The sequence below is a fragment of the Otolemur garnettii genome, unplaced genomic scaffold (assembly GCF_000181295.1).
Source record: "Otolemur garnettii isolate 467f Iridium unplaced genomic scaffold, OtoGar3 scaffold00172, whole genome shotgun sequence".
NCBI lineage: Eukaryota > Metazoa > Chordata > Mammalia > Primates > Galagidae > Otolemur > Otolemur garnettii.
Genome location: NW_003852567.1, coordinates 1441868 through 1457119, shown reverse-complemented (window position 1 = coordinate 1457119; position 15252 = coordinate 1441868). Strand labels below are relative to the sequence as shown.

Sequence of the window (15252 nt, the reverse complement as noted above, 5' to 3'; positions counted from 1 at the left end):
CTCAGTAGAGTGCCATAACGCCACACAGCTCACAGCAACTTCCAACTCCTGGGCTTAGGCGATTCTCTTGCCTCAGCCTCCCGAGTAGCTGGAACCACAGGCGCCTGCCACAACGCCCAGCTAAAGAACATGGAACTTTTAGGGCAGTGAAACTATTCTGTATGGTACTATAATGGTGGATACATGTCATTATATATCAGTCAGAACCCAAAGAATATATATATAACACAAAAAGTGAACCCTAATGTGCATTATGAACTTCAGTCAATAATAATGTATCAGTACTGACTCCTCAGTTGTAACAAATGTACTACCTTCATGTAAGATGGTAATAATAGGGGAAACTGTATGTGGGCCAGGGACAGGAAGAGGATGTAGGGAAACTCTCTGCACATTCCAATCTGTTTTTCTGCAAGCCTCAAAAATACATTTAAAAAAGAAACTTGTAATATGAAGATGTTTATAATTTTCTTTTTTCACTACTATATTCATACATTATTAACATCTTTCCAGAGATTTAGCCTGGACAGGCACAGGGCAGTTCTAGAGTGGCAATGGGAAGGTTAGCTAAAGGACAGAGATAAGCTTTTTTTTTCCCCCCATTTTTGGCTGAGGCTGGGTTTGAACCCACCACCTCTGCAATATGGGACTGGCGCCCTACCCTTTTGAGCCACAGGCACTGCCCCAGAGATAGGTTTTTGAAAGAGGATTAAGATTCAGAGGATGTAGAAATTTAGGGGCAGGGTATGCTTTATCCCAAGCCCCACAAGGGAGAGGGACTAGAACTGGGGTGGATGTGTGGAGATAACTGAGTTCTTGATTCTGAGGATCTCCAGCTGGCTGGAATTTTGAACAGGGCAAGGAGTTTCACATTCCTGCTCAGAGAGTCCCCCTGATGGCAAGAGGATGACATGACAGAACTGAACAAAGCAAGGAGATTCTCACACATCCACTCCTGTCCTCAGCATATTTCGTGACCTCCCTGCTAGGGTGGATGAGCACCTGCTCATCAAGAGTTGTGGTTAGTTGCCTGAAATCACAATGATAGAAATCTGCTGGGGCAAGCAGGAGGCTGTGGGGGATCATGGGAAGGGCCTACTCAACCCTAAACCAGGATGTGTGCAGGCTAACCCTAGCTTTCCACCTCATGCTGCTGCGACCCCTTTGAGCCAATTCCCTTCACTGTTTCTTCTTCACCCATGACTGTGCCCCAGCTCCCACCCAGAAGCGAGGATACGCCTAACACAAAACCTCCTTTGATCTTTGGGGATGCTTTAGGAAAACAGCTGTTGAGTGTTCAGTAGGCCCACACCTTGTGTCTCCCTGCCTTGGGAGCTATTTAGGGAGTGCCCTGACTTTTAGGCACAGAATCACAATTCAGATGAAAGATGCATCTATTCTTCTTCCCATCCAAGCTTTATGCATTTTCTTAACAGTGGAAATACTGTGCTAAATGCTGAAGTCCAATCAGAGGAAGTGAGCCCTGCCACCACTTCCTGCTGGCTTGGTGGGATGGTGAGTGATCCTGGATTTCCTTAGGAACCAGGGTCATCCCACTATCCCTCGTACACATAAAGAAGCCCAGCACTTCCCGCCCTTCCTCGTGCTCTTGGGTCCTCTGTGGTAGGTCAGGAGGGAAATGCAGAGGGATATCAGTGGCCAAAACAGAGGCCTGTCCCATCTACTCTGGGCAGCCTCTTTGTCATCCTGCTTCCCAGTCTTCTCCTTCCACCTCCAGACCTTCCCCGGTCCCTCACCTGTGCCATAGGATGCCACCTTTGCCAACCCCATGCTCTGCTCAGGCTCTGAACACTTAGAACTTTGTCTGCAATCTCTCCTGCTGCTCCAGTGTTCCAAGAGCTTCACACACATCACCAGCAACTTCAATCATCTTTTCCTCTCCGTGTTTTCCTTAGGCTCTAATAGAAACTTTCCATGGTAACTTCCAGAGTCCCTCTTTACCTCTGGTTTCCAGCTTTGACCCTCTAGTCACCTGTCCCCTGCAGACATGGTCCCTTTCCATCTCCTTACTCATCCCTTTGAGTCAGTGGTTCTCAACCTTTCCTCGTGTTGTGACCCCAACCATAAAATTATTTTCGTTGCTACTTCGTAACTGTAATCTTGCTACTGTAATGAAACATAATGTAAATATCTGATATTAGGTGACTCCTGTGAAAGGGTTGTTTGACCCCCAAAGGGGTCGCAACCCTCAGGTTGAGAACCACTGCTTTGAGTCCTTGCCCACAGTCTCTCATAGGAGAGGAAAATCTTTCTTTCTCTATCACAAAATAGGAGATATCTTTATCTGGGTGTCTGTCTCCCTGCAGCCTGGGCCCTTCTTTCAACTCCAGGCTCAAATGCCCAAATTATCTAATCAATATATATACTTGGGTGTCCAATATTCATCTCAAACTGTACAAACATGAACTCCTGATTCACCTCCATCACCACTGGGTAACATATACTAAACTTACTCCAATCTCAGTATTTCCCACATCAATTACAGTAGAACCTCTGTAAGTAGACCACCCATGGGACTGTAACAAACTGATCAACATACGGAGGCGGTCAACTGTGCTGATGTATGTGGTGCATGTCTGTCTATGAAAATCAGGTCAACTTAGGGAGGTGGTCAAGGTAAGGAGGGAGTCAACTATGGAGATTCCACTGTATTGGCAACTCCATCTTGCCAGTTGTTTAGGGCAAAAACATTGGCATCATCCTTGATTTTTTTCCTCTAATCGTCCACATTCAATTTATTGGTGAATCCCATGTCTTTACCTTCAAAACGAACCCAGCATCTAAATTACTCTCTGCGGTTTTCATTACTGGAATAACCTCATAACTAATCTTCCCATTTCTCCCTAAGTCTATACCTTCAACACTGTTATCAGCACCACAATCTAAGTGATTATTTTAAAACGTAAGTCAAATTTAAGTTGACCCTCTAATTTATTTTACATTTACTCAAGAGTAAGAGCCAATGCCCTTGCAGTGACCTGCCAGGCCTTTTACCTTACTGCTTGGACATTGTCTGCCACCACTTTCTCCCTCAATTACTCTGCTTTTCGCTCGCTGACCTTGTTCCTTCTCATAGGCTAGGCATGCTCCAGCCTCCACATGTCCCATTAGCTGCCATTTCTGACTGGAACACTCTTCCTCAGTTATCCGTGTGGTGTACTCTCTCATCACCCTCTAGTTCTCATTGCATGTTAATTTCTTAGTGAAACCAGCCCCTAACTCGCTATTTAAAACTGTACCCCATTCAAGTCTTCTCTAATCCTCTTACCCTGATTTTTTACATATATCTGGTCACCTTCTACATACTATATTTTTTCACTTATGCATCTTTTGTCTACCTCTCAAATACACTCCCAATGTAAGATCCATGAGGGCAGATTTTTTTCCCCGTGTTCACTGCTATATTCCCAGTGTCTATAAAAGTGCCTGGCATATAGTAGGTGCTCTATTTGTTGAAGGAACAAAAGAATGGAAGGATGAATGCCATCTATTCTCCAGCTTGGTAACCTTATATTGATCTCAAACATTTTAATGTCCTTTTTATATTATTATTATACAGGGACTTTTCAAGGGAGTCACCATTCTCTGACATGACATCTAATTTGTTTGACACTATGTTCTTGCTCATATTATCCTCAATGGGGAGAAGCCTCTCTATTCCTTACCTCCTGTGGCTAACTCATGCTCATCCATTAACATAACCCTACATCTTACCTCTTTACCTCTTCCAGGAAACTTTCCAGAAATACTCCCTAAAACTACTTTTAGTTCCCTCCTATGTACTTTCACCTATTTCTTCTAAGAAGCTCTTACCATATTGTTTCTAATGACTTTTAATGAGATTGTCTATCCCAGAGTCCATTGACTTCATGAAGGAAGGTTCATGTATTGTTCACTGTGGTTTCCCTAGCATCTGGCATAATGCCTGGCAAAGTGCTCAGCACATAATAAGTACTTAAAATATTTGAATTATTGAATAACAAAGCTATTTTTTTGTGACTATTTTGGGGACCTCATAATCAACTGCTCTTCATTCTAGGTGGCATTGGGTTTTTTTGTTTGTTTTGTTTTGTTTTGTTTTGTTTTTGTTTTTGTTTTGAGACAGAGTCTCACTATATTGCCCTCAGTAGAGTGCCGTAGCATCACAGCTCGCAGCAACCTCCAACTCTTGGGCTTAAGTGACTTTCTTCCCTCAGCCTCCCAAGAAGCTGGAACTACACGCACCTGCCACAGTGCCTGGCTATATTTTTGTTGTAGTAGTCATTATTGTTTAGCAGGCCCAGGCTGGGTTCAAACCCAGCAGCTCAGTGTATGTGGCTGGCACGCTAACTACTGAGCTATGGGCACCAAGCCTGGGTGGTACTCTTCATGCAGCTGAAAGGTAGTGGCAGTCAGAGCAAGCAACAGAGCTAGATCAGACTTACCCTTAAAGATCTCAGTAATATCAGGGAAAAGACAGGAGATTCTATCATTTGGATTTTTTTTCTTCTTTTAGAAACAGGGTCTCACTGTGTTGCCCAGACTGGGATACAGTGGCTACTCACAGGCATGATTCCATTACTGATCAGCATGGGAGTTTTGACCTGCTTCATTTCTGACCTAGGATAGTTCATTTCTCCTCAGGCAACGTGGTAGTCCCCTACCTTGGGAAGTCACCAAACTGCTGCCAAATTTAGTGTAGATACCTGACCATCATAGCATCACGCAGCCCTCAGAAGTCCTGGGCTCAAGCAATCTCTCAGCCTTCACCTCCAAAGTATCTGGGACTTCCATGCCTGACTATCACCCGGCTTTGACATCTGTTACATTAGCTGTGTGCTTTTGACACAAATAAAAAGCATATCCTTAAGCAAGGAGCATTATGCTACTCTAAAAATCTTCCTTCCAGATTTTTGGGCATCTACTATGTAGAAGTTATAAACAAGTTTTGACTGTGGACAAAAAATGCACCGGATTCCTGTCCATTCTTCTTGTATGATCATTTATGCACACATTGTTCTGTGCTCATGCACACTGTGGGAAACCATGATGGTATTTAAGCCTGACCTTTACCTTTAATATACCTTAAACAAGGGCCTTCCTCCTCTGCTCAAGTCCCCTTATCCACAGTCTAGGGTGGGGCTGGGAGGAGCTGTATGGCATACTGACCCTTAAGAAATGAAATGTGAATTTAAACTCTTATACTTTTTAGTCCCTCTATTCTCTCCATCATACCCAGCGTTGAAAATAAAGAGGCACAAACAGGTGGCTCTTGGTTTAGGGGTGTGGAGTATATTTGGAGAATACTCTGCCTCACCTGCATGTTAATGGGAAATGGCGATGACGGCCTTATTCAGGGGGATAAAGATGTTCAGGAACCTGCAAACCCCTTTTGCTTGGACTGAATATTCTCCTTGTATAAACCAGTGACTTTTGTTGAGGTAAGAGCTGAGAGTTGGCATAGATTTCCTAGGTAGATGGTACAAGTCAGTTGAAAACAGAGTTTAGAGCAGTTGTGGGAGTGGCACAGGACCCAGGATTGGCTGGACTGAAGGGGATGTTGTTGGAGCTGTTTGTCTAGGTTCTGTGGGTTTTAATAGAAGATGTGGCTGGGCTTCGGCTTCTTTGTTGTCTTCTCCAAGTTAGCTCCCCCAACAGGGTGTTTGGTGGGGATTGGATACGTCTCGACCTTTCTTGTACTGGCTTTGACCAATAGTGCAGATTTAGAGATGAGAATGGATTCCTCATGACTTTGATCTTTCACTTCAGGGTTAATCCAGTGTAGAAAGAACTTCATCTTATCTCCCAAGCCAACTTCTGGATCTTCTAGAAGGGTGGAGCTCTTGTGAGTATGGGCTGCCCTTATGAAACCCTACAACATTTGGCCCTGAAAAGAATGGCCCTGCCATTTTTTTCCTTATAAAAGATGGCCCTGAAACATTTGAACCTCAGAATTTCAAATCTGAAAAATGTGGCCCCTTCAAATCTTGGACTTGCAAACTTTTGCCCAGCAAACACTAGCTGCCTAAGTTGGCCCTTTAAGGCCTAGGCACCCCCACCTTTTGGCCTTCTCAGGACTCCTCATTTAGGAAGGTCATCTTGCAGACTATTTTTATCTGGTGTTTTTGCCCCAAGCAATCCTGGAGAATTCCCTGGGAATGATGGAGTGGTGGCTTTACAAACCCAGACAGATCTTTGCTTGTCACTACTCAAGGCAACAATCTTGGCTAAAGTTTTACCTGAGAAAGATCCTGGAGTAAAGTTTGGGAATTCATGGTTTGGGACTTCTGTTTAGAAGTAACTGAACTGGCCCCTGAACCTCAACAAAGTAGATATTCTCTCTGGTTGGGAAGAGCCCTAATTCTGCACCCCCTTTTCTTCTATTCCTTAATAAATTTTACCAGATCCTCTAAGTTTTCTCTGCTAGGGTAGGGACTTATTCTCACTCTTGCAAAGGGCCAGGCTAAGGGGTCCAGGGTCCTCCAGGCTAAGTTGTTCACTCTAGCATCCAGCTGAACACAAAACCTCTGTCATGTCCCCATTGGGTTGTGAAATCTCAGAGGCACAGTGGGCAGAACCATGGGCACTGCTCTGGAACTAGGTTGCTTTTAGCTCTGCTCCTCTGCCTTTCATTCAGTTGTAAGCCTTTCTTGTAGGCAGTCTCGTCCTGGATCTGGGGCACATTGAATACCTGGTGGGATAGAGAGTTTCTGGAGCAGTGTTTTTCCCTTGGACTTCTAAAGGATCCCTAGGTGGAGACATTCTTTAGGATGGCCACATGTCATTCTCTGGACTCCTTTGTTTTTCCAAATGTATCTTTGGGAATTTCTTTTTCAAGGAGAAATTTAGTTTTGCCAAGAAATTGAGTTTCAGTATCTTGAGTGATTCAGGGCTGTTGGGATCTGTCTGGTTCTCTAGAGGCACCATCTCCATTCACTTATATTTCCATCTAGAACACTTGTACACTGTCTTCACAACTCTCACTAGCATCTTGAAAGCACGGGCTAGACTTATACATTATTCTTTAGATGAAATTGAGTCAGAGGCTCTGATGGGTCCAATCCATGATTGCAGATTAACTTTTGATTGCCAGGGCCAAAGCACTGGAAAGAGCCATATAATTGAAAACAGGTAACCCAGACAGGAAAGCCCAAACTTTTCTCAAGTTTTTGAATGGCTCCCTGGTACAGGATCATTAGTAACAGTATCTGATAAGCCCTATTGCTGCTGGTCAAGACCCATCAGTAGAGTGTCACTTCCTGATCTATATAGGTACTTACTGCTGCCTTCAGGTTTAGAAGTTTGCTTTATAGAGAATGAGGGGGCCAAGTTGCCACCCAGGCCCCTAGAGCTGCAGACGCAGTGATTTATAGTTCCAAAAACTACAGATGTGGACAGGGACATGCCCTAGCGGTCCCACAGTTGGAGTCTAAGTGACTCTGCAACATTATCTTGGCCTGAGCAAGCAAATGTGGACTGGCCTGCTGCCACAGTGGATCAGGCCAGGTCACTATCCCCACTGGCCTCTGGGGCTGCAGGCTCACAGGAGACTCACACAGGTCAAGACTGCGCTGCTCCAGGGAAGAGATTGCTGATTAGCAGGGCACAGGGACAACTGGATAGAATACTGGATCTTCTGGAACAGGCCCAGTAATGGCAAATCAACCTGGTATTTCAACTGCTTCTGGAGGCAGAACTCAAGCAGCCTCTGGGCATGCTCTAGGGGAATGCTGCCTTCCTTTTGAGGACTAAACTGGACTCTCCCAATCAGAGAAGGTGCTGGGTGTAGTGGAACACCACTGTCACCTATCTCAGGGATCTGCATCTACAAAGATTCTGGATAACATCAGGCAAATTGCACAAAAACAGGGCCTGCCTCTGGAGCAGGAGCAACTCCAATACTTTACACTTGGCCAGAGTCAGAAATGAGACACTGATCTGGGTTGTTTTTTTTTTTTTTTTTTTTTTTGAGACAGAGTCTCATTCTGTGCCCTTAGTAGAGTGCCATGGTGTCTCTCAAACCTCAAACTCTTGGGCTCAAGCGATTCTCTTGTCTCAGCCTCCCAAGTAGCTGGGACTATAGGCACCTGCTACAACACCCAGCTGTTTTTTAGAGATGGGGTCTCACACTTTCTCAGGCTGGTCTCGAACCAGTGAGCTCAGGAAATCCACCTGCCTTGGCCTCCCAGAGTGCTAGGATTACAGGTGTGAGCTACTGCACCTGGCCTGATCTAGATCTGTTGATAGATAGGTTGAGAAGCTCAAATAAGAAGGAAGAAAGTGAGACTAATTGAAATGGAGAAAAATTTAGGCATTACAGAGATGGAGAACTCATCGAAGAGAAAGGGCCTAGGGCTCCCTATTGTGGAGAGTTCCATAAAGTCAGACCAGGGACTCATACTTACCTCCTGAAGAAGCCAGGCCTGGCTGGGAAAGGAAGCATGGCAACCATTAATGATGGAGTGACTTGTACAGAAAAGAGAACCACTGTAAGATAGCTGCAGATAGCACATTGCAGCCTCAGCGTTGTCCCCTAGTGGACAGCAGCCACATTGAGGATGAAAGGGGGAAGAGGTCAAAGCCAAAGCCATTGGCTTTGGAATTTGCTCACAGTATTATTTTTGCTCTGGGTTTATAGTGGATGCTTCAAAAACCCAGAAAGCTTGAGTGAACTAGTTAGCCTCCCATGGACCCCAGAGTCAAGGGGATGAAAATTCATCTTTTCAATAGAGGCCTCAGAGGATGAAAACTTATATTCCAGGCTTTGAAAACATTGAGAGCAGTGTATTATAAGCTGTCACAGTAATGCCTCCACAGATCTTGGGAGCCCTCAAGTGTGGAAATTGTGCATTTATATCTTTGTACTTAAAGGTATCCCAGGGCCTCTTAGATATAGGAGTGGTAGGTAAAGAGAATACAGTGTTGTAGGGTGTTGTTTGAGGTTTGGGAGGTCTAGGTTTAGGAAAAGAGAGAATGTATTATTCAAGGGCTGCTGACCTTGATTGTCCTTGCTGACAGATTTGGAGTTGTTCTTTCTCTCCTTCTGGTTTGGAGGAATTCCAGGCTCCTCAAGGCTTGAAGAAGACAGAGCTCCTACATCCTGGTACCCATCTGCAATTTGAAATTCCTGCCCTCGTGGGGGATGGTCAGCCTGGTAATCTCTGACACTGATTAAGTTGGTTGACTGGGCAGCTGATTTGGTTAAAGATTTCTGATCCATTAATTGTGACCTTGTTGGAGTTATAGTTGACATTGAAAGCTCCCTGAGGCTCTTGGAATCCAGCTCCTTACTTTGCTCAAGAGACACATTAGACATAGTCCTTTCTGAGCCAGAGGAGCCCTGCAATGGCTCCAGTAAAGTTGGGGAGAGCTTGTTCCCACCAACCAGCAATTGCTGAATCTCCAGAGCCACAGTATTGCAGATTTGGCAGCAGGGATCTGCACACAGGACTCGCCGCACACTTCCCTCCTGAGGAAGCCAGCCCTTGCTGGGAAGGGAAATATGAAAACCATTAATGATAGAGTGACATCTTTCTTAGAAGAAACTGGCTTAGGGTTGGTGCTGCCCTTTCCTAGTCCCACAAGTCCTGGGGCCTGTACTCCCTGAATGTCTTACCCCTCTGCTTTGATTTCCTAAGAAAATGCCATTTGGCAAGATATGGTAGGCTAGGCTGAGGGTCTGGGGCATGTTGGGAAAGGTTTCAGGCAACCCTTGGGAGGGCATTATCCTTAGAAAGGACTGGACCTAGGGTCATTTCTCTGTTAAACTGGAGAAGCTGAACTAGGAGAAAGAAACTAGACAGCTAGGAAGCCAAGTGATTAGCTGATGAGTTATCCCCAGCAGCACCACCAGGTAGAACATAGATCAGTCACATTTGAGGCTAGTGAACCCCAAGGCTGGTATTCAGTACATCCCAACTATAGACAATGTGGCCCTTGTGAAATCTCTGCATTCTGAGGACTATAGGATGTCCCTGCTACTGTACTCAACATCTCTTGTGAATCAATCCTATTCTCCAGAAATTTCAAGAGGATGATAGGCTTCTGTCTAAGGGCTGTCCTAGAAACTGGCCTCCCTAAAGACAAAACCAAAGTGTCAGCATATTCTAGCAAGATCAGTAGAATCTGTCAATGTAGCTATAAAGATAATATGACAAAGATGACTTCTTCATGCAAAATTCATTCTCTTGATTCAGTAACTTGTCTCATGGCTGAGTGCAACCCCATTTAATGTCTTTTATGAATTATGCATTAGTGGAATCCTGAATTCTAGAACTAATGTGACCCTACTCCAAAGCAAAATTGGATGATTCTTCTTTCCTGAGAGGTCTGAACTTCCTTTGCCCTGTCAATCCTCTCAACAAGTGAACCAACCGTTACTGTGTTGTTTTCCTCCAGTAATTATTCCACCCTCTCCATCTTTGTCCCAGGCCAAGCTGAGGAATCATCAAAGGCCAAGCTAGGAGTTGGGAGACTATTGAGAGCAAAAGATCACCTTTTCATGACAGAGATCAGATTCTGCAGCTTCTTGGCTTCCTCCTGGTAAGTTCTCCCAGCTGAAGAACCAGGACATGGTGTTACATGTAATAGGAGAGGATTCAGGGATATCCTATAAGAAGCTGAAGGCCTTTGAAAGAGAGAAGACTGAAAACCCCAATAGTCAGTGCTCTAAGTCACCTCTCAGTACAGCTTAATCATTTATAATGATATCTCATTTCATTTATCTTCACAGCCATACTGTGAGTGAGAAAGGATTATTAGTGTTATGTCCATTTTATGGAGAACAAGACTGAGAAATAAAATGACTTCCACAGGGTTATAAAACTAATAAATGATACAGTTAAGGACTTCTGCCTTACTTCCTCATTCTTCATTCTCAGGAGGGTAAGATAGAGACTTATGGAATGTTCCTAGGTTCTGATTGCCCCACCCAAGGAAGTCTTCTGTGATAAATTGTTGTTGCGGGTGTTGGACACCTTCTGTGGTTAGCACACCTGGCTCCTGGAACCAGGGGTTGTAGAGCAGCGGTTCTCAACCTGTGGGTCGTGACCCCTTTGTTCAATTTATAACAATGTGGACATTAGGAAGGTTGAGAACTACTGGTGTAGAGGGTCAGGATCCCTGGGAACCTCACCCACAGTAGAATCAAGTCAACAGAAATCTGGACTTTACCTCTTGATGTTCTCTCTCCAGACTTTTGTTTGAGTTTTTGATGGCACTTAAAGACAAAAACATAAGAGTGTAAATCTAGTACATCATTTTCTTTCCATGTCTGAAATGGAAACAAACCCATAAACATTTCCCAATCTTTTTCTGTATTCCAATTTTATATTCTACCCTTCCTTTCCTTATCCTTTTTTTTATCTTTCTCTTCTGACTCACTCTGAGGCTCTTCCATACTCTATGCCTCCCACCCCCGTTCCTTTGACACTTCTGTGGGGAGTTCAGGATGACACAGGAGGAAAGTTCGAACAGATTAAGGGATGGATGGTTCTAGGAAACAAAGGACTTTAGCCATTAAAGGCCCTAAATAGCTATAAACCAGAATAATCACCTAAATTGGGAGCTATTCTGGGATATAGTGAAGAACCCTCATTAAAAGGGGGGAGGGAAGCAGTAGGTGATGGTAACAAGAGAAAATGGATAGATAAAATTTTGTTTGAGGCTTATTGATTCAATCATGGTCATAGTGGTTCCCTACCCGGTGACAGGTCCTGTTAGGTCCCAACCTTAATTCTTGGAAGCTCTTTTTGAATCTCCAGATAATTAATGCAACAATGCAGATGGATCCATAGGTGTATAAGGGATGTGCAACATCCCATGGAACAAATGTAGGGTTCAACATGATCTAAAACTCACTAGCCATCCCCTTTCCTAGGCTTTCAGTGTCTTGGAACCTAATGCCTCCACATTCTAGATCTTGTCATTTCTGCCTCACAGAAGTTGGATCCTAACCACTAGACCACATCACAAAGCCATCCTGTTCCACAAGGCAGGGATAGCATCACAGAACTTTATTTGTCTTAGAGAAGTTTATGTGTTGATTCAGTGTTCAGATGAGTGTTTGGTTGTCTGTAGGGGATGCAGCCTGGGAGAAAAGGTCACAGACAGCATATACCTTTTCATGCTGTTACTATTCCCTATACCCCGATGACTCAAGCTCCCTCAGTCACTACACTAGTCTGGCACCTATGCCCAGATTACTGAGTTTTTATGCACACTAAAAAACACACAAGAGGCTAGGGCAGGCATCATATTGTTAATGTCACAGGCCATCATGTGTAGTCAGTATTAAGAAGTTCAAGGAGAGGATCACACATCATGTGTCAAGGAAAGGATACTTCTGTCCTTTTAAATAACTTTCTGAGAATTAAAGAAGGATCCATCCCAGTCTGTGTGGTCCAGCTTGAGATGGATGAGAAGGGATTGTAAATAATACCTTTCATGAAGGCACACAAATGAGGCTCATTTCTACAGTGCTGGCCAAGGCCTGGTTTTCCAGAATTGCCTCTACAGATTTTATAGCATCTGGCCTATTCATAGAGATGAGTTATTGACAAGGCTTTTTATTAAGGGCTCCAAACTTGTAGCTCTTCAGTTAAGTCCGCCATGGTTGGAATGATTTGCTGAAAGAGTGTTTTGTGAAAATCTGAATTTGAACACCTTTATCAGGGCAGGATTTTCCCCATTCAACCCTAGTATTTACCACTTATATAACCACTAATTCATGCATTAATATTAACATGACTCCTGGTGACATTAGACTATGTCTCCAACACCCCAGGATTTCTGAATTTCCTTCAGAAGTTCTTGCCCTGATAAAAGCGGTCTTAGGCACAAAAAGTCAGGAAAGGTTTTTTGGTCCTTCTTCTAGCATTCAGTCCTCCACTAAACAGGAATGGTGAGCATTTAATATGTTCTTAGCCCTAAGTAGTGCAGTATCAAAGGTACAAAGACATTTGGATTGTTTTGCCTGCTTGCTCTCAAAACACTTTAAAGGTCTAGTTGCAAAGACAAGACTAATTCACATGAAGCAAGAGCCAACCTTACCAGGGGCTGCAGAAGGGGGAAATAAGGAGTTATTGTTTAATGAGTACAGGGTTTTCTGCTTGAGATGATGAATAAAACCATCTCATGTTTAAGTGAATATACTTTATGACACTGAATTGTACACTTAACATGGTAAACTAAATATTACCACAATTTAAAATCAAACAACCCCCCCCCAAATCATTCATTAGCACAAGAATTTTTTGTAACTCCAAGGAAGAATATTCTGAAAATGATTTGACAAAGATATTAGTGAATACTTTTTAAAATGTCCTTCTTATATCTAAAAAAAAAATTGATCCTCACATTAAAGATAATTTAAGAAGATTCTCACCTGAAAATGGGATGAATTTGAGTCATTTCAACATCTTTCCTAAATTTTCAGGTTCCATGATACAAGAACAAGAAGACTTTTTCAACCAAAGAGCATTGAATGACAGGTTAACAAAAATTTATTAAAAAGCAGCTTGCATCATCTTTTTAATAGCAGGTCAACATACCTACAAAGTAGCTCATATCTTTTATTACTTTTTAATACTCCTACCCAACCAGCCAGCTTCCTGCATTTGCTGCTTCTCTTTATGTGACTACAACAGTTCTCATGGCCCATTAGCCTGACTTCTTGCCCCAGGTGACATCGCCAGTTTCTGTAAACCTGGCACCTGTTCCAACCAGTGCACTGTTTACCTTACAGATAACCCACAGCCACTGCCATCCCGTCAAGTCATTAAAACCAATGCTACAAGCTCCTGTCCAGCCACTCCAACCCTTGCTCCTCTGTCTTGGGACTGAGGAGTCAGAGCCAATTGTAGATTCCAAAATGGTCTTATGAGGCTGACAATTAAGTTTGTGAACTTATCCTAGAAAAAGTGCTACATACCTCATTGCTGAATAGCACTATGGTCACCTTCAAAGTACTCCCCTTGGGAAGCTAAGCACTCACTCTAGTCTACCCTTGGAAGAAATTTTGGAATTCCTTTTCTGGAGTGACCATCATAGCTGTCATTGTACGGCACACAAAAGCACACAGCAACAAGAATGAACGTGACTCAGTGAGACTCTACCACATGTCAATATGAACACAGCTATGAGACACTAATATACCAGGGTTATGAAACCTTAACCAAGTTGTTTGTACAGACTGTCAACATAAGCACACAGTTCTGATGGTCATTCCCAAAAAAGAGTTCCAGAATTGCTTTGAAAGGTGGTCTAGGCACTGGCACTAGTGCATAGCTTCCCAAGGGGAATACTTCAAAGATAACTGTAGTGATATTCAGCAGTGAGGTATGCAGCACTTTTTGTAGGATGAGTTTATGAACTGAACTGTCAGGTCTTCATATGCCTTTTTGCAAACTAGGTCTTACTATAGATTTATTTACTGATTTGGTGCTCTCTGATGGAGGGTGCTTGTGTGGATAGGACAGTGGAGTCAGTGTTTTCCTAAACAAGGGCACATTCAAATAATGAACACAGCTAATTAAATCTGTCATTTTTAATGACATGAGCATGGATCATCACATTTACCTTTCTTGCCTCATGGTTTAGAGAACAGCAAATAAGGGTATCAAGTACATGAAAAGCCTCTGTGGACTCTGGAGGTCTATATGCTTGCTTAGTAGAAGGTGCTTCTACTAAGCTTACTTAAGACTGACCCTGTTTTCATTACAATGCTGCAGTGACATAGTTGTAATAGAATTTCGTCAGGAAATTCTTCATGGGTGCCACTTTATAAGTACCACGAGTCATATAGCTTTGTAAAGAAAAATCCTGACAGACATGCCACTAATGTGAGTCTTGTCCCTCCACAGAATCCTCACAAAGGAGGTTCACTATGTCTTGGACTAGGAAAATACTAGCAAACACCTAAGATGTACCAAGGTGCGGGGGACAGAGATGCATAGTTGCTGCCATTCAGCAGCGAAGCTTTTATACATGAGCATCTTCATTAATGCCCAAGAGCTAAAATTTGCAAGAGGTTCTCAGGAAGGCAGAGTCCTGTCAGGGAGACCATCAAAACACCCATACAGCTACCACGCTATGTAGAATATAGTCAGAGTCACCAGAGGGCAGCACCTGCCCTCCCAATACTAGTCCAGCGCTGTCTCAGCACTGGCAGGTGCTTTCAAAAGTCAGCTGCTCAAGAGGTTCTCAATGCTGGCCTTACATCAGAATCACTGGGAGTCTTGGTAAAAATATGAA

General features: G+C 43.5%; 1 protein-coding gene across 1 annotated transcript; it reads right to left on the bottom strand.

Moving 5' to 3' along the window:
* Window positions 1-5593: 5593 nt before the first annotated feature.
* Window positions 5594-11901, bottom strand: FAM205C (family with sequence similarity 205 member C). The gene is made up of 5 exons (XM_012811650.1): window positions 11702-11901; window positions 11173-11218; window positions 10496-10556; window positions 8998-9488; window positions 5594-5826 (listed from the first exon to the last, which is right to left on the bottom strand). The coding sequence occupies exons 1-5, from the start codon at window positions 11843-11845 to the stop codon at window positions 5594-5596; spliced, it is 975 nt and encodes a 324-aa protein (XP_012667104.1). The 5' UTR covers window positions 11846-11901.
* Between the last annotated feature and the right edge of the window lie 3351 nt (window positions 11902-15252).

What these genes read in the sequence shown, in the direction of transcription:
- FAM205C (XM_012811650.1), bottom strand. Translation starts at nt 11,845, where the DNA reads ATGTTGAACCCTACATTTGTTCCATGGGATGTTGCACATCCCTTATAC. An exon ending in CTAACAGGACCTGTCACCGG is followed by an intron (nt 11,219 to 11,701) that starts GTAGGGAACCAC and finishes TTTGTCTTTAAG; the next exon opens with TGCCATCAAAAACTCAAACA. An exon ending in CTGATCTCTGTCATGAAAAG is followed by an intron (nt 9,489 to 10,495) that starts GTGATCTTTTGC and finishes TTCCCTTCCCAG; the next exon opens with CAAGGGCTGGCTTCCTCAGG.